Raw genomic sequence first — 27,613 nt, 5'->3', positions numbered from 1 at the left:
TATCTCCTTCAATTTGCATTTTTTTAACGAAACACTATACCGCCGAATTTACCGTCTATTTAAGTTCAAGTTCAAGTTGAGGACAAACTTGCGTCGTATATTTTGCACACATTCACGTACGCTCACTGTGATGGTTATTCATCAATTCACCGCTGTGAAGACACAGAAGGATACGAAAGTAGGACATTGTTTCAGTGTTTTCCTTCCAGGGTCAGGTAAAGTTTCTAGTTGAGCACAGCTCAAGTTTCCCATAGTGTCGGTCAGCTCCTAACCCCATCAAATCGCACTGGGTGTCGTGATTGCAGTACATCACCATCACCCCACATGCACATTTTTAGAAGAACCAAACGGTTGACTTCCATTCGGGAGATTCCCATCGAGCGATTTTTTTTCTTCTCAAAAGTAACAATTGCAAAGATCGTACATCACTTTTATTTTGGTCAATCCAAAGCCTGCAATCTATAAAACCTTTTTTCCAGTCATTTAAAAACTGTCAAAAGTTACTGTTTTCATTTGATTAATAAAAGCATCGCCTAATTCATCATCACAATAAAAATAACTCACAAAAATTATCACCTCAAAATTGAGTGTAAATATTTTTTAAATACTGTACACATTTAAACCTGTTTTTGGTCTCAATTTTAATTAATTCACTAAATATTTGAGTTTATAAAGACATTTTTGAACAGCCCAACATTCCATTGTTGGGCTGTTCAAAAATAACTGCTCTCTGCAAAAGGAATAGTAAATGTACTTTGTTTTAAAAGCTGGAATTGAGTGTGCAGTGTTCTCATTGTTCATGACTAAACAATAAAAGCTCCAACTGTTTGCGAATGTCTAAGCGTTACATTTAAAACATACCGCATGCTAGTTATGTAACTGTAAAACAAAACTGTAAAATGGTGCTCGGGACAGTGGAAAGTTCAGTGGGAAGAAACGGTCTGTTTGGACATCAAATGGAAATATGGCTTTTATTTCCATTAACAGAGCCTCCCTGCTGTATTTTTCATTGCAGTGACAGTCTGTTTGTCGGCATTAGCTCAGGCAAACGCCGTGGGCTGGTGGTTAGCACGTCTGTGTCATAGTTGCTAGGGGTTTGTTTGTTTGTTTTTTTTCTTCAGAGATACTCCGACTTCCTCTCACAATCCAAAAACATACGTGTTCGATAGGTTTATTGAAAGCTCCAACTTTTCCACACCTGGCAACGGCTCACATTTGAGAAGTGTTAAATTAGCATTGACTTTAATGTTGTGGTTGTATCTTGCAGTAGTACCGCATTAAGGGCTGAGAGCTCTTTGTAACATTTGTATTGTTTAAAGAGAAGTTTTACTGTCATTTGCTTGTTTCAGAAGGTGACTTTTACTATCGTGTGACCGATAAATGGACAAGTTGAGTGAGGCCTACAATACCTAGGAACAAAATTCATTGCCAAATTGCAGTTTCTCAGACATCAGGAAAGTGGGTGTCGCAGTCTGCAAGTGTGGTTTCCTTTGTCTCTTTTTTTAATAATGCAAGCATAGAATGTTACTACTGATGGAAAAGTGGGTTCCGAGTACGATGAAAGCAGTAAATCAGGAAGTAGAACTTCCTGCAACATGAAGTGAGTCTGATCATGCGCCTGTTCAGAGAAGCTTGCCAACCAACCATCACATTTTTGCTTCAATTTTTGTTTCATAATCTCACCACCAGCCAGGATGAACAAACCCACGTTTCACCTTTGCATTCCCATGGTCCAAACAATCCTCCTGGGGGTGTAAACCACATCTGGCGGAAAGAAAACCATCTCTTACATCATCCAAACTGCCAACCTGCTGTGTACACATACAGGTGATTGATGTTTTCTATTATGTACGTAAATATGAGGACACGCACACTGTTGTGAGACTCTTACATTGGCAGAAATGAGCCACCAAACCGCATATGACGCATTCAACGGACCCTGCATACAAATGGGAGTCAACGGCTTGTCGTTCTAACCATCCTGACGTCACGACTATACTTTTACTTATTATTCAATGCCACGTAAATCCACCAGTAGGCGCAATATCCTCACGGGAGACTTCTTTCAGTCGCATGTATCGATAGTTTTATTTTGACTTTTTTTTTCCAACCAAGAAATCAACAATAATTTAATTTTGATTTTTTTTTAATCATACACAATTTTCTAAGTAAAATTAGATAACTAAATGCTAAATATTTGCACTTGTGAATATTTGTGTCTCAGTAAAAAAATAAAATAAAATACACGTAACTCCGTAATTTATGATCTTACAGTTTTAAATTGGAGCAAGAATTTTGCTTGTGTGGAGTGTGCTTTGGCCGGGGGGCAGGTGTTCAACCCCCCCCTCCCCCACCCCAACGAACCCCCTTCTTTGTGTCTTGGATACAAAGAAAAAAAAACCCAAATTTGGAGATACATTTTCTTTCCAATGGTCAGCCACTTAATTTTTTTAAAATTCTACATATTTGATGTTGGGTTTGTTTTTTTAAGGCGGGCTTGCACTTTGCACATTCAAACACAGCTGCTGAGCCACTGAATGCAAAGCTTTGTGTTATGCACTCATTGTCCACCTGTAAGATGATCCATCCCGCTAATGCGTTGTGATCCAGTACAGCACTCCCAGTTAAAAAAAAAAAATCACATTTTGGAATGATTGAGTATTTTATAACAGCTTTTCAATATCGTATTTTGTGCTTTTATACTGTAGTTTGACAACAGAAAGAGCAGGATCGTGCCTTTCCTCCACTCATTTAGCTCTGCTCACAGGTGTACTGTGTATGAGGACTTACAGCGTGATGCAAGACACACCTGGGAGCGCTATGGGCGTGGTTGTGTTACATCACGACTGTACGAGCTGCGAGAAAGAAGGGACATGAGCCAAAAAGCGTGTCACCAATGCTTTGCAAAATGTCTCGGCCATGCTGAACAGGTAAATGTTATCTTTTGTCTTCTTCTGTGTGTGTGTGTTACACGAACAGAGTAAAAGAGGATGTTGATGAAGTTTATGCATCTGTTAATGTTGGGGGATGGGCAGAAATGTCGTCATGTGAATGTTTTGTTTCCCCATCTGTCTGGCAGGCGTTAGTATATGACCAACAAAGTTTATTTATTGCTAGTGTAATGAAGTGGTTGATTTGGGGCAAGATCAATTAAAATCTGGGCAGAAATGTTCTGCTACATTGCATCTAGTTTGCCATTTTAGGTTGGCTAACCTAATTTGCAGTGGAAGAACAACAATAAAGTATACCAAATTAAAACATTTCGATGTGTAAAATAACCAAGACCTACTATATATACTAACCTATTATAAGAGATACCTGAAACAAGATAACAAGAATCATTTTTTAAAACCAAGTTGTGCAATTTGGTCTTAAAACTATGTAAATTGTTATTAGTTGGTTAATGCCTTGGGTTGGCTCTGTCACCATTGTTTTTTTAAAATGTGCGGTAATTTACAAACCATTCACTGTAGTCTGGACATGTGTCGGCATGGCAACACCGTGTAATGAGTAACAAGATAACAGAGTTAAAACGTGTCTTTTTGTCTCGGCGCAGTACATGCTGTACACGTCCATAAACAGCTCGTCCTCCTCTTCATCATGGATAAGGACAGTGCAGAATCAGGTAGGTCTTTTTTGATCATTATGTCAAAAGTGTTTAGATTTTTTTTTTTTTTTTTGCAAATGAATTCATGATAGAAAAACTAAGAAAACATATGGACATAAGTATTCACAGCCTTTGCCGCCAAGGTCAAAATCGAGCTCGGGTGCATCATGTTTCCAGTGATCATCCTTGAGCTGTTCCTAAAGTTTAATTGGAGTCCACCTGTACATCCATCTGATTTATTTAGAAAGGCTCACACCTCTCCCGATAAGGTCCCACAGGAGACAGTCTGTGTCAGTGCACAAACCATGCATTATGTCAAAAGAAATTGTCTCAAGACCTCTGATGGACAGCAATGTCTTGAGGCACAAATCCGGGGGCAGAGATGCACAAAAATGTTTGCTGCTCTCAAGTTTTCAATGAGCTCAGTGGCCTCCATCATCCCTAAATGGAAGGAGTTCTGAACCAACAGGATTCTTCCATTTAGAGCTGGCTGCTCATCCAAACTGAGCAATCAGAGGAGAGAAGGGCCTTTGTTGGGGAGGTGACCAGCGAGAGCCTTCCAGAAGAACAACCATCTCCACTCCACCAATCAGGCTTGGGGTTGAGTAGCAAGACGGAAGCCAACTTCTAAAATACTTAAATACTGTTTGTTTTTAATTTTGCAGGTATAGAATTGAGCTTATTTTTTAGTAGAATAAGATAAGTATACCACAAAATCATAGTGAATATTTATCTCCAAACGTTGTCAGATTAAATCATTTTCGATGAAAACAAACGGGGGGGGGGGGGAAAAATGTGAGTTACACCAAGTAGAATATGATGAGCACACACTAGACGTGTGCTCCAAGTAATTATTTGTCAACATGCTGAAGACTTTTGACTTGTGTCACGTGCTTCCCGAGCAGCAAATATTTGTACAGCTGTCTAACTTTATACGAGAAAAGCGTGCGAGTAGGCTGCAAATGCCATACGTCACAATCGGAGCTTTTGATTGGCTGAAAGCCAAGGAAGGCAAAGCTGATTTAGTTTGTATTTGACATGCCAGTCCACATACTGTATCGAGAGATGCACTTTTAAAAATGCATAATCGTTTACTTTGTATTTCCAATTATTTTTGCAATGACTCTCACACCCAAGTTCAAGAACGAGTGATTTGGCGCAAACCCTTGTTTCTGCAGCTCAAGTTTCCTCCCCGGATGCTTTGAGAGTCATTTGTGGCTTCCTTGTGGTGGCGGAATGGTCGAGTCCGCCTCCCCCTGAGAGATGCTGGCATGTTAACACGCATGATGATTTTCTGACATCGGTTCATGTTTTGTCACAGGTCTCACGTGGCAGGTGAGGGCCAACCAACGTTGCTACCACAAGCGCCAGCAGAAGAAATCCTTTCTGGGCCTTCGTTGGGGGCGTTGCTCGGTGAGTGGCGGCTCCCTCCTCCAATGTGTGCTCAAATGAAATTGAGAAATTTCAGTCAGGTAATTTAATAACCTTGTTGCCAGGACAACCAGGTGCGCAGCTATAAGTACTCAGTCCTCACCTTCCTGCCGATGACGCTGTTTGAGCAGTTCCAGCGCGCCGCCAATCTCTACTTTCTCTTCATGATGGCGTTGCAGGTCGGTCATTTGCCCTCTAGCGGGCCTCTCGGCTTCTTATTGGTTGGGTTTTCATGAAGGGTCTTCACATATTCGCCTTAAACCCTTTCATGTAACCTGATAACATGACAAGCTGTCCAATGTAGTAACCGCTGCCCCCAAAAGGGTTCGTTTCGATCTTACAGCCTCACTGTATTTCTTTCATGCATGTACATTTGTTGTTTGTGTGCCTCCCAGTGCGTCCCCATCATCTCGTCCATCCAGTGGTACATCTCCATCATCCCGCTGCTCCTCATTCTGTCAGTGAGAGGCGTAAAAGACCTCATTAACGACATGGTGAGTCCGCCCGCCGCTCTCCGCATCCCTCGGGCCAGGCACGTGCTCCTCACGGCCCGCCTCTCTTCCAACCCGCCATCAACGCTCTCTTAAGAGTCGCCGCAGAAGCCTTTGCCACAGTCTCCTTCGTCGTCCTCATTGACTCCTCGTCCTCTCCTCATTGACTAAAACCAGTCGTCCCAGTAGCATTAATTCCCCCGCTGTATCATTAAAGCTTTTCCCTCCTCGACGTCGGGGTGATGTTTTGCATGCGTGACTCTGTGGTTAAGTGCACCGGTGAGTTACAGTCATTAAAGGCTCTCCGGCTGAAATGCTCGCTTGACCCCTCCCTATTGACTGATCATTTAGCAAAGGGTGTAAATCTCCTGGCTGGTGTCACCGCTGGGGGGCCGCGTAATGGCGTTTCTGCTTCCTACCGTCCCAACCTTTTCACGGACACCTTCACACATCGCGTGTCCTCGGTGGTGGGAGGTAACTAAGTATAAATACTGTACGGAACCCTTTAAACCTGGAGTATGTTACTTTTTTGTCTTTAAAAAAAATGAACAAATTCGCCCAAGCCATGACTAGATTAGATGACATAACTTTGATAAAGTCTACCAGCTCCTCTAAAATCTTGCCTTATTTTCCAGTGTTTTATTTTGGAAATATCATGTTGGCCCACTAGATGACGGCCTAAAAAACGACATAGAGTGGGACCTCTACTTATGAACGTCTCTTCATATGAAAATTTTCTCTTCATACGAAAGTTACGAAACGCCTCAACAGGAAAATATTGCCTCTTGTTACGAAAGAAATTTCAAGATATGAAAGGGAAAAATACAGCATGTGCTGCTACTTGTAGCTCCAAGTCCGAAAAAGTGTTTACGAGTTGGGGGATCGCTCACTCTGCCGATGTTTGCCTTGGACATTCTCAAAGGATTATTAAATGCCATCAAAAGCAAAGGTCCTTAGATCAGTACTTTACAAAACGCCAGGTAAAAACCATTTCTGAGACAGAACATGAATTAAAGAGGGCAAAAAAACAATGAAGATGCAGTTAAAAGTTAAATGACCATGATTTTTATTCTTGACTCTAATCTTAGTTTTTTACATGATTCACAACTCTCATTTATTGTTCAATAATGTAATTATAACATGTATTTGTTACAGATTTTGATGCATTTCTATGCTTTCGGAAACATTTGTCTGAAATTTCGGGCGGCTTGGAACAGATTAGGGCATTTACATGGCAATCGTGTCTCTACTTACAAACTTTTCTTGTTAAGAAATTTCTTCCAAAACCAATTAATTTTGTAAGTAGAGGTACCGCTGTACTAGAAATAACGCAATTAAGGTAAAAAAATTTGGATTTTTCACCAAGTGTTTGTGACTGAGAATGAAATCCTGATCGGGCATTAAAAACAGTTGCTCAATCAAAACTTTCAGATGCGAGTATGTATATTGTCTTGTGTGTGTTCGTGTCACAGAGATGTTAGAATGGCAACTTGTGTGACGTAGCCTATCCACATATATGGAGCGTGCATCTTTTTGTTCCACACCTATCTGTATTCCTACTTCGAGTGTGAGCGCTTTTGCCACCTCTGCCTGTTTCCAGGGGCGGAGACGCAGTGACGCGGAGGTCAACTCGCGACCGTGTGACGTGCTCATTTCCCAGAGGTGAGCACAAAGACGGGAGGGTGTGCCAGATTGATACGTGAATCACTCAAAAGAATTCTTCACAGTATCAATCCGGGACTGCTCCAATGAGATTTGAGCAAAGCAAATGCTGCCAAACAGGCTTCTAAAGAAGCTCTAATGAAGTGTAAATGAGTGAAAGCCTGGATGCTCCCTAAGGTCCCGGTTTAGTGTGGAATATGAGGCATTCCGCGGGAAAAACAAGATCGAGTGATCTCTCAGCATGTCGTTTTATTGTCATTTAATCCTTTTAATGCAATTGTATACAGGGAGGTGTTCGCTCATTTTGGAGAACGCTATGAAGAATCAATAAACCATAAATGTTCATCTCAGCAGAAAACAATAACTCAGATGCAGGTGTTATTATGTTTAATAAGTGTTTAATAAATCTTAGGTGGGGTGAATGCTGAGAGACGGGCATTAAATGTGTGTGCGTGAGAGGGAGAGAGAGAGACTATTATGCTTGCATCAAGTTATTTTCATTTTGACGTGGAAGTTTAAGTTTAAGATGCTATGTTTGGATAACGCGCTGCAACATTATCCATCTATCTATGTATATCTATCTATACATATATAATTTTATTTTATTTTTTGCATGCTGAAAGAGATTCATTCACATTCCTGCTATTGTGCATCCAATAATCAAATCAGAGCTCGAACCCTGAGAGACGCTTATCAACACTAAAGCTACTATGTGTCAAAAATCAAAGTAGGAATGCTGACACGAACATCCAGCCCCTTGGAGCATTGTTTTTGCCTCCATTTTTTAAAATCATCTGTTGTGGTGTTTTTAACCATCTCTCAGTATTCAGGTGATCATATTGAGGTAGGACAAATGATTCATTTGTGCCATCTCTTCCAGCTTCACTACGTTGCACTGGAAGGATCTGTGCGTGGGAGATATCGTGCGCATCCACAAAGACCAAACCATTCCTGTGAGCTGCTCAAGTTATCATATGAAATATCAATGACACTCTTTTAGAAAGATGCACAAATGACCTTGGCTTAACCTACATCGATGCATGCTATTCTGTTGCTCCTTCTTTATTATTGCATTACAACTTTTAAAAAATGTAAAGAAGCACCCAGTGAATTATTACATGACAAAATAATGTGCTTATCCCCGAAGCACTGATTTCCAAACTAGTAAAATCAGCATTTTGTTGTCTACACACAGTATGCGCCGTAATAATACAATGACACGCTCAAACCTTTATATGGTCTCACCGTTATAACAGCCCAATGACAGAAGCTGGAACTACAATGTGGCCTGCGACAAAAATGAATTTGACAACGCTCAGAGTGTTAATACTTGTTTGTCTACATGGGCCCTGTGATTGGCTGGCTACCAGTTGGTAGATTTTCTGCTCACGGATGGCCCAAATGATGCAAGTGTTATTACGTGTTGTGAGATCACAAATGTGTCGATTTAACAACTGAGATTAATTAGTCACAAAGCCTCGGATTAATTGTCCTGACTTTTCCTCACTACTAATTGAGTCATATGGTTATTCACAGGCAGATGTTGTGCTCCTGTGCAGCTCCGAACCACACAGTCTGTCCTATGTGGAAACGGCTGACATTGATGGGTGAGACTTTTTTGAATTAGCACGTCTGCCTCACACTTCTGTCTGTCATTATTTCGAGCCGAAGCAGAACTGTCATCGTCAGTGCGTCGCTCTGTCATTGTTATTTTAACTGTGCTCTAGTCATCACGAAATTATAGTTCGGCACCACTATTTTCGAACCATCAGATCTTCTTTCTTGTCCGACTCCCCCATAAAATAGTCTTGAGATGAATAATTTCACCAAGATTTAACAGGAAACGATCACAAATATTTCTATGCAAATCAATACACACACATGTAAGTATAACACTTCTAAACAAAGAATGTACATTTCCGTTGTCACGGCAACCAGTCAAGGGTAATACTAGCGCCAGCTGCAAAGCGGACAATGGTCACCCCAACCAATCCAGGTTGTGCCTCTCGCCCAAAGTCAGCGGTGATAGGCCGCAATTCACTCATGACCTTGGAGGAGGACAAACGCTGTAAAAAACGAACGGTTGAATGACTAAATGCACAAAATCTTATGCAAACGAATATTGAAATGCATCATTTCTACTCTTGCAGCGAGACGAACCTGAAGAGCCGACAGGCTCTCGCTGTGACGCATGACCGGTTGACATCGGAACCCTCCGAGTGTCTGCTTGCCAACTTTGACGGTGAAACATTTTGGGGGATTTTATTTTCCAAAATATTTGTCTATAGAGACGTGCTATGGAAAGACATATGGATATTTATCATACAGCAAAAGAACAAATCTGTGAATGAATTTCCCAGGCGTGGTTTTCTGCGAGGAACCCAATGACGGCATGCACGCCTTTCGAGGGCAGCTGCACTGGAGAGGCGAGCGTTTCCTGTTGGACATTGAACATCTACTCCTTAGGGGCACCGTCCTACGAAACACATTGATGGCCTACGGTTTGGTCATATACACCGGTATGGTTAGATTCATTTACATTCATGTATAATGAACCCTCAAAGTGTCTATGGAAGCAGGCCACAAATAAGTGCTTTCCAAAATGTCTTTAGCTTATCTTCTATTGTGGCCTCCCTCCACTTGCTTCAAAGGCAAATGATATTGCGTTGAATGCATTATACGGCTAATTATGGACACCGCCTTTGAAATGTGTGTCATCATAACGTCTCCCTGATCAGCTCGCACGCTCGTCCGCTGTTTTAAGTGATCATTGATCGGATATTACTGGACCGGGCAGGAGGTGTCGCGGCTCTCGGCGCTATGACCCTCTCAGTTGTCGTGAAGTGAATCTATACGTCAAAACCTTCCGCAGATGGCTTTTCCGCCCTTTGTCACTTCACATGTATCGATACAGCCCCATTGCGACCCCGCTCACACGTGCTCGATTGAGCCAGGCCTTGACTTTCACCACGAAGACAAAGGTATTGGGGACACGGCAAATTAAAATGAGACAAAAATAGAGCACTCTACTTTAGAGCCATGAAAACTAGTTTGGGAAGTCTTCCTAGTGTGTGTTCATGAAGGGCGGACCTGTCATTCTCTGTTTTGCTCGTCGCTGTGTTTTGATGAGACGCAAAATACACATTTTGACTCACACTGCAACACAAAGCCGTTATTTTGTGCCTTTCGAGCAAACAGACGAAGAGAAGTGAACAGAACAGCAGAAAAGAGAAAGAGACGAACCCAGCAGACTGAGAGCTTGTTCCTTTATTGTCACGCCTCATGGGCGTGATCCAGTTCCTCTCTTATGTGTTTGGTAAAGGTTTATTTCAGGGTCTCCATCAGAGGAAGGGGATGGTACAATTTAGGAGTTTAGTCCAACCCCTGTCTGATTAATTGTGTGCAAAGACTTTTGTCACGTTGGAATGTTGGCATTCATTTGTAGTCAGAAAGTAGCGAATATAAACAAGTTAGTCCATGAATCCCGGCAAGGAGGGTGGACAGGGGCACTTCTCCGTTCGTTTCACCACAGTACAGCAAGGTCGTCTTGCTCAAGGGCACATCATCGCCTGTCTGTCTTGTCAAGGCGGGGCTTGAACTTTTGCTCTCATACTTATCCGACCCAGGTGCCGACACAAAGATCCTGAGGAACTGTGGCAAAATACGGGCAAAAAGAACTCGCTTGGAGAAGACTCTCAACAGAGTGGTGATCGGGGTGAGTGCTGCATTTTCGAATGAGATGCTTACATGTACACGACTACAATGAAACCCCAAATGATATATTTTTGCTTTTTGTGTGTTTTTCGAGTCTAAAGTGTGAATCGAGCAGGGATTCTTAGGGTATAGAATCAACATAACTATCAAGAAATTTGGTTGAACTCAATGCGGTTTTGTATGTTTGCCACCACTCCCAATTGAAGTTTTCAGTCATAATATACTGCAAAACAAAGAGAATGAGACATTTGGATTTTTTTAAACAAACAGTGTTGCCCATTTAGCTTCATGCTAACAAACAATGCAGAATCCCATCGCAATCTCATCCTGGGATTTAATCTCATGAACCTAATGAGGCTTCCACTGAGACAACATCTGTTTGGGGTCCACAGATAATGGTGTTTTTGCTAATGGCCGTCCTTCTTCTGGCCATTGGCTGCGGGGTGTTTACAAGCCGGGTCATGATCCATAAAGGGTTTCTGTCTGCTCTGGTTATCAACGGTGACCCGGTCTACACGGGCTTCCTGGTCTACTGGAGCTACTTCATGCTGCTCAGCCCGGCCGTGCCCATCATGCTTTATGTCACGTCAGTTGGTACCTGCTGCGATGTATAGTGTGGGTGTGGCTGTCATGTTGCTGATGTGTGTGTGTGTGTGTGTGCGCGCGCAGCTTTGAGATGATCCAAACATTCCACAGCAAGTTTATTAATTGGGATTTGGAGATCTACTGGTGTCAGGGAGATTGCCCAGCACAGGCCCGGAACACCTCGCTGTGTGAAGAGCTGGGTCAAGTGGAATACCTGCTGAGTGACAAAACTGGAACTTTAACGCAAAATCGTCTGCTATTCAGGCAATGCTGCATCGCTGGCGAGATCTATGGTAAAGCCTCATTTTTATCTGTATTGAATTTTCAATAGGGTCTGGGCTTTTTTTTTTTGGGTTACTGCTGTACCTGGATTTATTGTTTCATTTTTAACTCCAACAGGTGATTCTTCAGCAAGGGCAGAGGACATAGAGGTACAGTGATCACTTCTGCATGAATTCTCAATGATATACTTTGTACAATACAGAGCATGATGTCATTTTTGGTTAGAAGCAATGTACGTTCTGTCATACTTTTGCATGCGTAGCCGATGGACCTCACCTGGAATCCGTTGTCCCGTGGTGGTCTGTACATGTGGGCACCGACCCTGGTGGAGCGTCTCCGAGCGCAAAAGTGTCCGACGGTCAGGCGATTCTTCACTGCACTGACTGTGTGTCACACTGTCATGGCCCAGTGGAAAGACGGTTAGAGGAAGTATATGCAGTGGGACCCCGAGTTACTAACGAGTTTTCCAAGAAACGATCCGTCACTTGGCTGATTTAGTGTCTTTAATTGGAAGCAAAAATTTTAGTCACGAGCACGAGTGGATTTCACAACTAGCAGCAATTTGGCAGAAGGTGTTCAATTCTTCAAAAATAAAGTCCAGTGCTTGCATCAAGCTATTTTTTTCATAAATGTTCATTCAAAGTACTTTTTACACAGCACTGTCATTTTCTTTATCTTAAAATAAGTGTGCTAGCTTAATGCTAACATACAATGGCAAATGGGGTAGGACTAGATACGTTTTTACTCCCTTGAACATAATAATTGTGTTGAATGATGACTGATTTCTCTTTCCTTTTTACTATTTTACTTACCTTACTTTCTGTCAAATTATTACTGTATACGTTTTATGCAACAACATTAACAAACAAAACTAAACTCCATAGATGGGAAAACTGAAATTAGCATCACCGTTGTGGTCATATTAAAGCATCAAATAAACGCTACTTTAGCATAAACATGGCAGTTTACATATACAAATAGAACATTTGGCATCCACCTGCTGGAGTTTAGCTTAGCTTTAGTTTGCTGACCATCTTCTCCACCTCTACCCGTGCCACATCGACCACTTTTAATGATATTCTCCTACTCATTTCCTCTCAGATGCTCCAGTTTACCAAGCAGCGTCTCCTGATGAGGAGGCACTTGTCAGCGCCGCCAGGGAGCTGGGTTGGGTCTTCCTGTCCAGAACGCGAGATGATATGGTTATCTCCGAGATGGGTGTCACGCGTCATTATAAGCTGCTGGCGTTGGTTGACTTCACCAGCCACAGAAGACGGATGTCAGTACTGGGTGAGGGAGCCAATGTTTTCATGCTTTATCCTCCCTCTTTCTACAGCTAATTTTGGGGGTTGCTCTCCATGGTTTGCTTTATTTGTTCCAATTTGATGCAGTCCGGGAGCCAGAGGGGGCTTTAAAACTGTACTGTAAGGGAGCTGACATAGTGATACTGGAGAGGCTGCAGAGGGACTGTGCACATCTTGAGAGCACTGAACAAGCCTTGGAGGTACATCGAGTACATGCACACAAAAGCGCTGTTCGGACACAACAATAGGTGGACTTGCGCAACATCTACTTCTTTGAGGGACCCGAATGGAAATTTAACAAAACCAGCTGCTATAATTCACCAGATAATATCTGTCTTTTGACTTGGTAAAGCAGCGTTGCCCAAGGGAATTCTTGTACTCTCTCTTCCAAGTAGCGGTGACTAACCAGTGTACCGGGTTTACCTTGAATACCATCAAGTCAAACTGTTATGTTTATGATTGGCCTGCTTTGCTGGAGGTCATCACGCATACTGCTATGTTTTTCCAGCTGTTTTCCAAGGCCAGTCTGAGGACCTTGTGCATTGCTGTTCGATCGGTTTCGGAGACATCATGGGAGCAGTGGAGTAGAACTCTAGCTCAGGCTGCTGCGATGCCGACCTTTGACCGCAATGCTCTGCTAGAGAAGCTTCATAATGAGATGGAGCGAAATCTCCAGGTGGGCTTGCTATGAATTATTTCAGTGCATTTAATGTTCTTTAACCCTGTCAGGACAGCGGTTACTACAGTGTACTGCTGATCAAGATAAGTTACACGGTGCACCAAAGGGTTAAATTAAGGTGTTTTGATGCATTTGCAAAAACTGATTTGTCAATGGTCAGACATTCAAATCTTCATATTCAAATCGTCTTGATGATAAATTGTACGTCAAATATGTGCAATGCACGACTTTATCACAGACACTCATGTGCATTGAGGAAAATGTTTTGAATTGTTCTGTCCACTGTACCGAACACTGAGGGTGACTCAACACTGGATGTGTATTTTTGTAGGAATGCAGACATATCTTAAGACTTGAAAAGCTGACTTCTGTATACATGGAAGGGTGAAAGAAAATCCAATTTATCAAATACATTTGACAGTGGATGAATAGCATTCTTTCTATAACTTTTGCAGCACCCACAGTGAAATACGGTATAACTTTTGTGATCTATAGCTTTTAGGGGTTACAGCCATAGAGGACCGACTCCAGGAAGGCGTTCCCGAGACGATTTCTCTCCTTAAACAGGCTGGGATTAAAGTATGGGTTCTTACGGGGGACAAAAAAGGTACTGTATGTCAACACCAGCGCAATGCAGACCAGCATTTACTTTGTCCTCCCACGTTTTGTAATTGTTTCTACCCTCAAGAGACGGCAGTCAACATTGGATATGCCTGTAAACTCCTGGATCCTGACACGAGATTACTGGAATGGCAAGAGTTGAGGTTAAAACGTGATGAGAATGAAGACAAATGAGGGAACAAGAAAGTATCCTATTACTAATTTTGTATGTTTGAGCCACAGACAGATCCTCCAATCGCCAGACCCGGGAGGCCATTTCCACAAAATCCAACAGACAGAGCTGTGGGCGGTTGAAAAGGACAAGCCAGGCGTACAGACTGCTGTGGTCCTGACTGGACCTGAGCTGGTAAAAATGAAGAATTATACATTTTTTATCAGCGCTAAAGTGCGGATTACTAGCTACAACACTACTGCAAGTAACACTTTGAGTGTTTTTATATACAGAAGTTTGGTTCACAGCACAAAAATCAATCGGGTAAGAGTTTGTGACTAAAAAAAACGAAATTAGAGCACTCGTAAGTCAAGGTACCACCAATGTGTGATGTAAAAATTAGTTGACCGGTTTAAGAGCCTTGTGGGACACCACTATTATCTTTTTACAGTCAGTCATCAATAGTTCCATTCCTACAATGGGAACATACCTGTATTTGTACTTTAGATCGAATGTGACAGTCTGTCTCTAACCTGTGCTAATGGAGTAGTACATAATGAGTGAAACTATTTGTATGTAAAACATTTGGAGCCCATGAATATAAAACAATGAAAAGAAAAACGATAATGTCAAAGTTAACCTGATATTTCTTAATAGACAGATTTTGACCAGAGACCAGAGTGGGGCGCCAAGTTCATGAGCCTAGCCCGACAGTGTCAGACGGTGTTGTGCTGCCGGGTAACACCTGGCCAGAAGGCGGACATTGTTAATTTGGTCAGGAAGCACACAAGCTCTATCACGTTGTCCATCGGAGATGGTGCCAATGATGTAAACATGATCAAGAGTGAGTGGATGATCCAAAACAAGATTGTTGTTTTTCCTCACACTTTAGTATTAAACCATGTCTTTTGTCCATTTTAGCGGCCCACATCGGCGTGGGACTGACCGGAGTGGAGGGAGGTCAAGCTGTACAGAGCGCAGATTTTTCATTGTCTCGTTTCAGATTCCTGCAGAAGCTTCTGCTAGTCCACGGGCGCTGGTCGTATCGGCGCATCTCCCTCTTCCTGCGCTACTTCCTGTTCAAGACATGTAGCTTTGCGCTAGTGCACCTGTGGTTTGGCATCTTCAATGGCTACAGTGCTCAGGTAGGGTGTTCAGTCAAGTCAAGCCAAGCAGGAGTGCACAGTAGTAATTTTGTGAAATAAAGTGAAACTTCTCACATGAAAGATTATAAATCTTTTTTTTTTGCACAGTAGAAACACTGAAAACACTGTTTCTGTCTTGCAGTCTTTGTATGAGACATGGTTCATTGCATTTTACACTACCTTCTACACATCAGTCCAGATTTTCTTTGTGGCCATCTTTGAAAAGGTGAGAGAGTTGGCTTTTTTCCCTCCCATTTGTAACACTAATATTAATATAATAATAATTCAGTATGACGGGTCTGTTCGAAGGATACTTAAATGGAGCTAAATGAATGAAACTAAAAGTGAGTGTATACACTGTGTGTATGTGTATATATATATATATACACATACACATGTAGAAATAATCTTTATCTGGTGTTTTTGCACAAAGGATAATTTCACATATTTAATTTCTTATTATTTTAACATGAGTGAAGCCGAAGTTGGTTGCGAAGAGCTCATAATTTTAGAGTTGTAATTGGAGAGCCCTAACAACAAAAATTACAACTAAATCTGTTTTGAAACATTTTATTAACAGCAGGAATAATACTTTTACTCACTAAAAAAAAAAAATATATATATATATATATATATATATATATATATATACTGTATATGTCAACACGGAACCTATAAAAAGAATACAACAATGACATTCCAAAACCCCCCTTAACAATGCAGGAAATCGGTATGATCCAATTAGCTCTTCCTCTATATAAGGTCCTGACTTCTATTTGCCTGTAATCCCCATGAGCCTGACATTGAATGCAAGCAACTCCACTCTAAGGTAAAAAGAACGAATACATTGTCATCTCTCTCCGGCGACCTTGTTGAACGTGCAAAGATTTTGCTGGTTATTGCTATTTCTTTTGTTGGATGATTTGGTAACTCATTTATGGGTCAACAAAGTTTAGGAAGATTATTTTGCAGCTAAATAGTGGACGGTGTATTTTGACATCAGCTCCTGGTTCACCATTCCCATTTTGGATGAAACTTTCCAGCTCCTTCCATTTCAATTAACTATGTTACAGAGCAACAATTATGGTAAGTATTTTTTTCTCTATTCCTGCTTTCTAACAGTGGACTGAACCCGTTTTATTGGTCCAGTCTCAACTGGTCCCAGTCTTTCAACAATCACTCTGCTTAGCCTTTTTTAGCTAGAATCCTTATTAACCAAAAGTTCCAGGTGCATTTTTGCTACTGGCTAACTTTAACAGTTGCAATTAGCTAAAGGATAAGCTATTAGTTAGATATTACCTTTTAGCTTTGTTGTGATTTAACTTTTACTTAAGCTTTAACACCAGCCCAAAGCATTGGGTAGCTTTTGTTTTGTTTGTATTGTACTTACAGTTGTGTTGTTTTACTAAAACTGAATTTTACTGTTTTGAGCTTCTAAGCGTTACACTGCAGCCAAGTATTTTATCATATGAACATTTTTATACTGAATGACTTTGTAAATTACAGATGAGAATCAAGCTGAGTCCAGTAAAGAAAGCAAGTATGAAGCCACATGTCAGAAAAAGGACATCATACCAACCATCACCCCCCCCCCCCCCCACACTATTGCTTCAATGTTGTACAACACTGCCATTTATAAACTATGGAACTGTGGTTTTTGTTTTTGGGTTATCAATGTCTCAATAAAGATGCAGCCATTGCCCAGTGTTACTATCCTTAGCTTTGTGCTAGTCAAGCCACAGCGGCCACAAAGTGCAGAGTGACACTCTTGTCGCATTGTAGGATGTGAGCGCAGAGAGCAGCCTCAGGTGGCCTGAGCTTTACAAGTGTGGACAGAGGCAGGAGCTTTCCGGGCCCCTGGTGTTGTTTACGTCACTCCTATACGCCCTCTATGCTTCACTTGTTCTCTTCTTCATTCCGTGTGGAGTCTACTACGACACTGCCGTCGACTACCAGACCATGGCGGTCACTGTGTCCATGGCAGCCGTATTTACTGCCAACATAGAGGTCAGAGTTGCACACAAAGAATGGAACACCAGTATTGTAATTTTGCTTGACCTAATCTCAAAATGACATTGGTTTTCTTCCATCAGATCGTGCTGTTGACTAGACACTGGACAAAGTTCAGTATAGGAGCCGTGTGTGTTTCTGTGCTGCTCTACTTCATCTGCTCCAGGATCACACATAGCAAGTTCCTGTTCCAGAGTTCACCGGCTGATTATTTATTTTACGGTATGGTTGTACTTGATTTAGCATCGTCCTTGTTTTGATCAATTTAAAATTTATGGAAACATCTTATGGAAAAGTCACTTGAATTTCTTGAATACAAAAAACAATATTAGGCTGTTTGGAGTTCCTGCCCACCATAAGCATATTTAAAAATATGAATAATAAGCAGGTGAACAACCATCCACAAATCAAATGGGCAGAGCAAACCTACATTTTTTTTTAATCCCTACATTTTCGCTGTAATTGTAGTGAGGCTTGTAAATGTAACATGTAAGTTGGTTATCTTTGTTGATTTGTTTTAATCTATTTTTTATTTTATTTTCTTCACAAATGTTTTTTTAGTTCTAGTTAAATTATTTTGTACAGTTTTGCTAACTATAGTCACCTTGCTATTGACTGTATTTTTCTGACTAAAAGTTGCTCCTGAAGTATAAGCCGCAGCAGGCAAATGATGCATCATTAAGAAAAAAACCCACATATCCAAGTGGCTCAAGGGTATATTTTTATTGAAAAATATATTTGACCAAAACCGAGACTAAGAACAATGAAGCTCGCACTCATCATCCAAAATCCCCATTTCCTGATCGTCACTGTGTTTGGAAATACGCTCTGAGCGCACACTGCGACTCTTTGGAAACTCATAGCATTGATAAAATGTGCTGTTCAATTTTTGAGAGTGCCCCAAAAACGGAGTGCCGGAGCCCAGTATGTTTGGCAGTATCGATGGAGACGGTTCAAGAACGAGCTACTGACTGATTTGTAACAAAGGAAATGAATGGGAGGCGAGTGTGCTTTGCCACTCTGAACACTCTCTCATTAAGGTGTCAGTGAATTTCCGAACGCACACCCGGTTGGCCGAAACTTCTAACAATGACGTTTTCCTTTTTACTTTAAAATGGCTAGAATCCTGCGTCACATTGTGGCCAAAGGTAGAAACCCATTCTTTTGGTACTGTAAATCTCGTGGTGTCGGGAAGTCGCATGCTAAACTAGCGATATGTCTCACATTAAAAGCCCTGTATCTATTTTGCCGTCTTAAATGAATGGACTAACTGTGTTGTTTGACCATTTATGGGCTTTTCTTCAGGTGCGTCTGACGAGGCCTTCACAGATCCAGTCGTGTGGCTCACAGCTCTGCTCACTGCCTGGACAGCAGTCTTGCCCTCAATGACATTCCTCACTCTCGATGTCATCCGAACTGTCCACGCTAAACATAAGGTGAGACTTGTTGCGCACTACTTTCTGCGAGTAACTCTAATGTCAAATAACTTTGCGGTGCTTTGATGTAGAGTTGTCCGTGGTACTTCTGGGAATTGTAAGAACTCCAAGGATTCATGGGTTCCAATCATTGTATGTTGAACCATATCCCTTGGTGGCACCTCCACCCAGAAGCTGTTTTTCAATGAGCTTCATTTGAGCAAAATGAGTCACCGTGGCCCATATTTAAGAAATACAATTTTGGCATGACCAAAAAGAGAAATGACATCAACCATTGTGCTGAGCTATTCGTTACATAGCTAGAACTTGAGTTTCCTCTTAGAATCCAAATTTTCCATGTTATGCCGCACTACAAAATACTCTCACAAATGTGGGCTATTGATTGCACGTGAAGTTTGTCATTGCCATGAGGTCTCGTTAAATTACCGCTGCAGATACGAATTGGTATACATAACAATGGCCCCTAATGCCCCCTTTCGCCTACGTGCCAATTACGCTGCTCACACAAGCTGCAAAGGAGCAATCATAGGTCACGTTTTGGAGCCGTGAGCACCGGCGTAGAAATAGTTGCGATGCGACAGTTAATGGGGATTGTTTATGGAATGTTTTCGGATTCCCATCCTAATATGAGTTTATAATGACTTATAGAATGAATACAAAATGAGCATAACGGAATAGTCATTTTTATCCCGATACCTTTATATTGGGGATTCCCTGCATGGACGTCAACAACAACGGCAAGGTAATGAGCGACTGTTTTGCTTTTTTTTTGGGGAGATAACAGCTGATTTTTTTTTTTTTTTTTGCGTACCTTTTACAAAATGGGATTTTTGAACAACGGTTATATGATGAAAATGAAGCTTGAATCGTTGAATGAGGTAGACGTTTGACCGACTGGACCATTATCGCCTCGTGTCTCGAAATCTACCTGTGCGACTTGGGACTCATTTTGCAATGACGGTTTCTTAAGCCACACGGTTCGAGGGGCCGCTGATGAGATTTTACCTGGATGTGATGCAGGTTCACAGCATGTCCCACCAGCCAGTGGAACTGAGGACACAGTGAAAAAGGAAGACTTCTCTTTGCCATTCTTCATCAATCAAGGACCTGTTTGAAGCACATTCGTGGATGTAGGGATGGCCATGAATGAAAAATACAGTGGTGGAACCTGTCCACGTTATGGGAAAAAAAAAAAAAAGAAATTCTCAGTGACTTTTGAGAGGGCAAATACGGGAACACTGTCGAGCAGTTTGAATTCATTTTCAGTTGAGAGCGCACTCATATTTAAGACAAGGGTTTTCAAATAAACTGTAGCATTTGTGTCCTGTGAAATTTTTCGTCCTGGGAATTGGATCTCAATGGAGTGAAAGTAAAAATCTAATTGACTTAATGTGTGCGTTGAATTCATTTTGTGACCACGCTCGTTCACTGAAAACATTTTTACATACCAGATCTCAAATAATTTTTACCTTATGTGCCTGCGTGGGTTATCTCCGGGTCCTCCGCTTCCCTCCCACATTCCAAGAACATGCATGGCAGGCTGATTGAACACTCCATATTGTCCCGAGGTGTGACTGTGAGGGCGGATGGTTGTTCGTCTGTGTGTCCTGCGATTAGCTGGCAACCAGTTCAGGGTGTCCCCCGCCTACTGCCTGAAGACGGGGCTCTGGCACCCCCTTTTGACCCTTGTGAGGATAAGCGGATTGGAAAATGGATGAATGGAAATACCAGTACAGCAATCGGTTCCAACCTTTGTGTTCCCTTCTGAGTGCATGCCTTTCTGGCCATCGGGGGCACTATAATGCAGTCATACAAATGTGCGGGTGTGGCTGTGGGTGCGTGCGCCAAGTAGAAGTTAGAATTTCCAAACAAGCACAACAAACCAATGACGAGACCTTTGTTTTACAATCGTTTTATTTTAATTTATTTGAAAACACGCAAATGTACCCATATTATCCTTTTTAACATGTTTTTTAAGCAGTTTTTTTTTCATTTTCCGTTTTCAAAGTCTCCACAAGAGCAAAACTTAAAAAAAAGAAAAAAAAAAGAAAATACCACACCCCCAAAAAGAAGTCCTCCACAGGCTCTCTGGCTTCTGCAGTGGGAGGAGGGGCAAAAGAGGCTCTCTGAGTAGACGTTTTGCACGTGGGCATTTCCCTCGTCTATTTGGTGCATCGATGGAAGCGTGTGTGTGTGTACGAAGTGGAATGGTCAACTGATATATCACATGACCCATAGAGCAGCAAGGAGAGCTGAACATTGTCTTCTCGGTTTGCTCGCCGATTGTCATACCCTCCGTTTTCATCTTTGGTTTCAAAAGGCCGACATTGCCCTCTCCCTCTGTGTGTGTCTGTCTGTTTGTCAGTGCAATACAAGCCACCATCTCCACACCACTTTGTAAACGTAGAAATGCGATGCGAGTGTCTTTGCGCTGATTGTGTGTGGCCCTTCCTTGGCACTATGGGTGTGTGGGGGGGGGGGGGGGGGTGCTCGCAAAGACGATGGGACATCGCTAACAACAAATGGAAAATGTCAGACTCCATTTTGTGTCGGTGGCAGTTTTGGTGTGACATCAGTACAAAGTCGCCCCCGCCCGGCCACTCGCTACTTTAGTGGCAAGGGGGCGCTCTGCTGCCTGCTGTGTGGTTGGATGGTAAAAGATGTGGGAGGTGTTTTGGGGAAATGATATTCGAGGGGTAGGAGTGGGGGTTCTACACTCTGACCCAGCAGCAACGATTAAGATTGGGAGGGTCAGGTGATTGCATAGTTCTGTGTGCAAAAGCCACCAACCGGAGCCTTTTTATGATTTATCCCCCCCCGACCCCTATCAGCAGGATGCAAGTGACGGGTGATAGGATGCATGGTCACTGCACCACAACACTCCTGCGGTGCACTATGCTGTGAGTGTGGGAGGGGGTGCAATTGATTTTTTTTTTTTTAACGCTTATTTCTCAGATTTGTTTGCATGCGGAGGGAACGTGTCACCGGGTGTTTGACAGTCGGACGCAGCAGCCCGTCGTGACTCAGACAGCCTCTTCCCCCCCAACCCGTGATTTTATTCAGTCCTTGCCCTCCCCCTTTTGTCCTCCCTCACTGGCCTGCCCCACTCTCTCGCTCTCTCTACCTTTTTTGTTTTGAAACTGATTGTCTTCTACCATCACAAAGACACTTGGTTCTGATTGATTAACAGGTAACAAAAGAGGGAGAGCACAGTGTGACTGGGGAGGGGGAGCATCGACGTCGGCGGGCCCCCACCTCCGCATCCCGTCGACCGAGCGACCAATCCCGTGGACGCGAAACGACATGCACGTGAGACTGTTTGACAGTAAATGCCGAGGTCGTCGCCCTCACGGGATTGATCGTCCGCCGTCGCTTGTTTTTGGTCAAGAAATGGTTTTGGCATGACAGATATTGCAACCCATACTTTAAAAAGAACATGAGGAACACTTGGTCGTTCACAAAGATACAAACGCACGCACTCGGTACACAGATTGAAGAGAAGCACGCGGACAGATGAAGCGAGTTCAGGGGTCGGCTCGGGCCTGTGTGCGTCCCTCTGATTAACTCCAAGTGAACAGCCTTGTCTTTGGAAAAGCAGGACGCACATATTGGCAGGACACGAGCCAGACGACCGCCAAAAGCTGAGGAATGAATGCTATTGATTGGGAGGAGAGGAGTTTGACCTCCTCAAGCGCACACTGCCCCCTACTGTCTGGAGTTATATACATCAAAGAAACATGAGGGGGTGGGGGGGTTGCAACAACACATGCACACAACCAGTGACGGAAAATCTAAAAATGACGACCCCCTCCAATGCTGAAAACCCAAATCTTTGTCTGTTTTCTGTTATTTGTTTTTTTTGTTTGTTTTTTAAAGCTAACCAAAATATTCCCACCCTCTCCCCGGTCTTTCCTTTTCTCCTACTCCCACACAAAAATCACAGGTCATTCCTGTTGGTTTCTATACAGTTATACAATATCCATGCACAAAAGGAACAACAACAAAAAAAAGGACCACCTTTTCAACTAAAGGTGTTGGTCTTTGTTATTCTCTAAGAACATCAGGAGTACTTGAACACGCCCGCAAAAGTAATTCCAACCCCACCCGAGAGAAAAGACAACTTAAGGGACAGAAGAAAGCCAACAAGAGTGAGATATTCTTCTTTGGTTTGTTAATCGATTTGGTTTGCAAAAGGACCTTTTCACGCATATGGCAGACCACTTTGGCAACGTCTTACTCGACCTAGCTTCACTTCAGTTGTCGGTACTTGCTCATCACTGGACTGGCGCAATTGTTTGAGTTACAATTGGCGTTGTACAAAATAAAGAAGGCGCATAGCATGCGAAACGGAAAGCCACAGACTTTTACCAACACTTCCTCTAACTATCTCTGACTGCTATCACCGAAGCAAAATTGTGACACAGAAAAAAAGGACGGAAAATACTACCGTACCTTTTAGAAGTAATGTAAAAAGGGCTGCAGGTTCCTTCGTGCCTCATTTTTTTCTTCAACAATATTAGCTGTTTGGCCTTGGCAAAGGTTTGGTAATTTTTTTCACAGGCGCCAAAAACATTTAAAAGAGACCACAATGTACTGTTTTCCTAAATACCATTGTTGCAACAGAAAAATCGTACTTTTTTGTGCTATCTTTGAAGTAGGACAGCGGGAAGTGAAGAAAGATAATTGCAGGACGACACGGGACGCGGGAAGTGGTCTGAAATTGTGTGAAAATGGTCTCTCTCAATGCCGAATCTTGTTTCTTTTTATGCCAATGTTTTGTAACATGGCTCGGAACAAAACTTCTTTCTTCTCTTCTGTCTCTTTTGTGGCCCTCCACAGATTCCACACATTCACCGTGTCTTTTCCTTTTTTATGAAAAACAAGTACATGCCGTAGCAAAAAACAGCAAACGTACGAGGAGGGGGAAAAAATGAGCAAAAGAAATGATTTCTTCTTTGTTTTTTTAACAGTATAAAGCTTCAAGTCACAAGTTCCAAAACTAACTATCATAGTGTCATAGTTTCATAATCGTCGTTTATCATTAGCAGTATTATTTTCAGTTTTTAAATTACATAAAGTTTACATGAAAGGTTTTTGAGGTATTTCAGAATTAATTGTCAAACACATGCCTACCGGCTCTTAGCGCTTGCCGAGGGGGGGTCGGGGGTGAATGGATGGACAAGGTCAAAGGGGGGAGGAAAGGCTGTTTGGCTGTTTTTGTGAGTCTTCCACACTTTTAACAGTGCAGCCTCTGTGCTTGCACAAGTGGAGTGAGATGATGAGCTAAGATAACAAACACCAAGTACAAAAGCCCTCTGGGCGCCCGGCACCTCTTGCCTTTTTTTTTTGCCTCCCTCAGTATCTGTTACACAAAAATATCTCTGATGTGAGAGAGGCAAAAAAAAAACCAAACAAACAAAAAATAAAAGACCCTCTCTCCTCAAAAAAAAAAAAAAAAAAGTCAGCGAAGCGGCGAGGGGCGGAGCGGAAGCTGAAGAACACAAAAAGAGTGTGACAGACGAAGGAGCTAACATATCATTTCGATTGAAATAAATAGCGTATAGAGATTGTTTTATAGACTTTCTACATGATAAAGTGCTTGTATTCGAGTGTATCAAGATGGAAAGTCAATACGGGAGAAAATGCTGACGTAAGCCTGTGTCCGTCTCCCGCGTCCCTTCCCCCTTTACTGTCCATCCAATTATGGGCGCATTGTTTTTTTTGGGGGGGGGGGAGGGGGGGGAGGTTGTTGGGGAGGGCTTGCTATCCACCTATATGTGTGTGCGCGCGAGAGCGTTATATGGGGTTTATGTGTCCAGTGCAGTCCCACCCGTGGTTGAAGGGAAAAGGCACTCAACTCTGTCCCGCAAGATGGCCACCTCCTCCGAATGTGGCCAGCTGCAGTCTGACTGCGCTGTTACGACCAACACGTATCGTCGTGTGTGTGAGTATGTGTATTTGTGTGCGTGTGTGTGTTTTTGGGTGCCCCCCCAGGCAGTTTGGGAGCGGTAGGCTGCAGTATCTTTGGTATTAGTGGCGGTTTCACAAACCACTCAGCTCAGTGAGGTAGCCATCATTGGTTTTCTCACTACAAACATTTTTGTCAGCCCAAGAGCTGATTCGTCATTTATTCAACACCCCCCCCCCCTTTTTTGGTACCACTCTTGTAGCTCATCCTCTTTTTTTTGCGGCCTTAATTCACTGCTTAAAGCAAGGTGAAGTTAGTGTGTTCAACTCCTGTATCCAAGCTCTGCACTACTCTTGACTACATTGTTGGAAATGCTACAGTTGCATCTTAAGACCACAAGCTGAAAAGTCCCGAGCTTTATAACAAATACCCCCGCACCACCACCCCTCAAAGCTAATTTTTCTTGGTCCCTTTCTATTGAAGGGCCCCAAAAAAAAGTACCACAGTTCCAACATAAAGGTGTCCAAAAAAAGTCATTTCTTCTCCATCAGCTCCCAGTTTCCTTTTCCTTGTGGTAAATGTCTCTTCAGAGTCCATCTGAATGCCAAAATAAAACAAAACAAATGTCCTTCCATAGCCACGTCACTCTTTTACAAAGTCCTATTTTTTTTGGTTTTTGTTTTTGATTTCTCAACAAGGTGCCTTACTTTATGCACAACAGAGCACAATAGTAACAAGAAATAGAAACTTTGTGTCTATGGTACGAATTGAATACCCGCATCGTTGTAGAGAGAAAAGGGTGAAGGGGAGGTAGAAAAAAACAAACAATGAGCGACTTTCTGGACGATTTGCAACACAGACATCCACACGGCTCATCTGTATCGTCTTTTGAGGTTTGTCTTTCAATCCTAATTCGAAGAAAAAAATCAAAATAATTCAAGCTGATTGTTGATTGCTGTGACGCACACACGTTCTTGTCACCTGTGTGTGAGCCAACTACCGTGTTGTCTGATTGGAATTAAGGCAGTAAAGCATTGGCACCAAAATTATTGTCGCATTTTTGACAGCTTGCGCGTTGGCTACAGCTAACTCCTTTTGTGTGTATTTATGTGTGTGGTTAAGAGATACGGCATGGAAGTCACAGAAGGTCAGGGCCACACTAAAACGAACAAAAAAAAAATCAGATGAGAATAGTTGTAATCTTACAAGAAGGTATGTGATTGTTTTTTATTATTTTATTTTTTAAATAAAATGAGGAAACGTGTTTTTTAAGAATTGACCCTTCTGGGGACAGCGTTTACGACAGCGGACGGCTGTCATTGTCTCGCCAGAAAACTGATTTGTCATACTCCAAAGTTTGAAGTTAGTCATTTTTTGAGGGCATGTAAATAATTCCAGAAGAGCAATGTGATGGCACGCAGCTCGTTGGAATTGCCTGCTGCTAGTCATGGTCGACTTTCTTCGATTTTTTACTTTTGTTTGTGGTGTCGTTATTTTTTTTTTCCTTTCAGTGTGGCCCAAATACGTCTTTGAATGGAAAAAAAATGACGCCTCCCAAAATAAATAAAAACGAAACCACGGCTGCACCTCCTTTTGTGTGTTGCATCTTTTCCTCCCCTGCTTTATTTGTAAAGCTTTCAAACTTTTTGGTCTGTGTGTCTGTTCTTGATCCCTGCAATTTTCCGGTTGGGTTTGAACCCCCCCCCCCCACCCCTTCTTTTCCGGCTTTGGCTGAAGAGCAACAATAGGGTAATGGCTGCTTATTGATCAATTTGTTGAGACTCTATCCTCTAAGCTTTGGCCGGCAGGGCGCACTGTGGCTCTGCTCGATGTGTGCAGGCGAGGTGCGCTGCTGTTGTATGGGGGGCCTTTTGTGTCGCCATCTCCACTGGGTGCTCCTTTTACTCTCCCTATAGAAACCGGATGGATGCCCGAGCGTGTTTTTGTCACTTAGCCGTCGCTTCTGGAGTATCGACCAGAGGAGGGAGGAGGAAAAAAAAAAAAACTCCCGCCAGAACAAAGAGCTTGTCTCAGATGTATCGCCGGGCCTCTCCTGCGGTTGTGGTCAAAGAACTCTGGGCTCAGGCTTTCCAACGGCAGGCCCTCCAACATCTGTGCAAAAAAAATAATATATATAGACCTGGGCCTGGAAGACCTGCCGCCGAGCATCTTAATTTTCACCTTGAGGCAGAGGTCGAGGCCCCCGCTTGCTCTGTCTGCATCGATTCATTTTTTTTTCTCCAATTCATTAGTTGGCCGTGTGATCAGGCGGAGCTGCTTTGTGAGATGGCCGGCCATCGGGGAATACCTTTTAGGGGGGGGAGGTACTGCCGACTGTCGAGGCGAGAGAATTGGAAGGCCTTTACGTTGTTTTGGAGGATGACGTCCTCGTCTGTGTGGCGTAGGGATAGTAAGGCTATGTGCTGTTGTGTCAAGATTTATTGCCGTTCTTCCGTAGAGGGGTGACATGTCGTGAATCGGGGGAGGGGTGGAAAAAAAAATCAGGAGCGGTGGCTACGTCGGTTGTGCCCAGTACTGTCCAACAACAAATACAGAAAAATCTTTGGTGTCTCTTTACTTAGATGCC

The 27,613-nt window shown here is 42.6% G+C and overlaps 1 protein-coding gene across 2 annotated transcripts; it reads left to right on the top strand.

The window, feature by feature from the left end:
- The first annotated feature begins 1,622 nt into the window (after positions 1-1,622).
- On the top strand, positions 1,623-20,285 carry atp8b3 (ATPase phospholipid transporting 8B3). Of its 2 annotated transcripts, XM_052074749.1 has the most exons (29): positions 1,623-1,827; positions 2,768-2,930; positions 3,552-3,625; positions 4,929-5,020; positions 5,104-5,217; positions 5,434-5,532; positions 7,130-7,191; positions 8,072-8,144; positions 8,728-8,798; positions 9,342-9,433; positions 9,552-9,710; positions 10,818-10,906; positions 11,298-11,491; positions 11,575-11,783; positions 11,890-11,921; positions 12,035-12,191; positions 12,874-13,062; positions 13,164-13,276; positions 13,585-13,752; positions 14,251-14,362; positions 14,444-14,519; positions 14,599-14,722; positions 15,185-15,371; positions 15,449-15,672; positions 15,815-15,898; positions 17,455-17,679; positions 17,766-17,904; positions 18,988-19,118; positions 20,139-20,285. In XM_052074749.1, the coding sequence occupies exons 2-29, from the start codon at positions 2,920-2,922 to the stop codon at positions 20,181-20,183; spliced, it is 3,345 nt and encodes a 1,114-aa protein (XP_051930709.1). In that variant the 5' UTR covers positions 1,623-1,827; positions 2,768-2,919; the 3' UTR covers positions 20,184-20,285. The 2 variants fall into 2 exon arrangements, with proteins under 2 accessions (XP_051930709.1, XP_051930710.1); XM_052074750.1 differs by lacking the exons at positions 1,623-1,827; positions 2,768-2,930; positions 3,552-3,625; ... (5 more) ...; positions 8,728-8,798; positions 9,342-9,433 and adding an exon at positions 10,064-10,172 and having other exon boundaries at positions 9,657-9,710; positions 14,251-14,519.
- The last annotated feature ends 7,328 nt before the right edge of the window (positions 20,286-27,613 follow it).

Source organism: Hippocampus zosterae, chromosome 8 (genome assembly GCF_025434085.1).
Source record: "Hippocampus zosterae strain Florida chromosome 8, ASM2543408v3, whole genome shotgun sequence".
Taxonomy (NCBI): domain Eukaryota; kingdom Metazoa; phylum Chordata; class Actinopteri; order Syngnathiformes; family Syngnathidae; genus Hippocampus; species Hippocampus zosterae.
Note: the sequence above shows the minus strand (reverse complement) of the source record. Positions and strands in the feature narration are given on the sequence as shown.

Bases quoted from the DNA above. Each gene is read 5' to 3' on its own strand.
- atp8b3 (XM_052074749.1), top strand. The intron at 8,799-9,341 runs GTGAGACTTTTT...CTACTCTTGCAG, and splicing joins GAAACGGCTGACATTGATGG to CGAGACGAACCTGAAGAGCC. The intron at 13,277-13,584 runs GTACATCGAGTA...ATGTTTTTCCAG, and splicing joins GCACTGAACAAGCCTTGGAG to CTGTTTTCCAAGGCCAGTCT.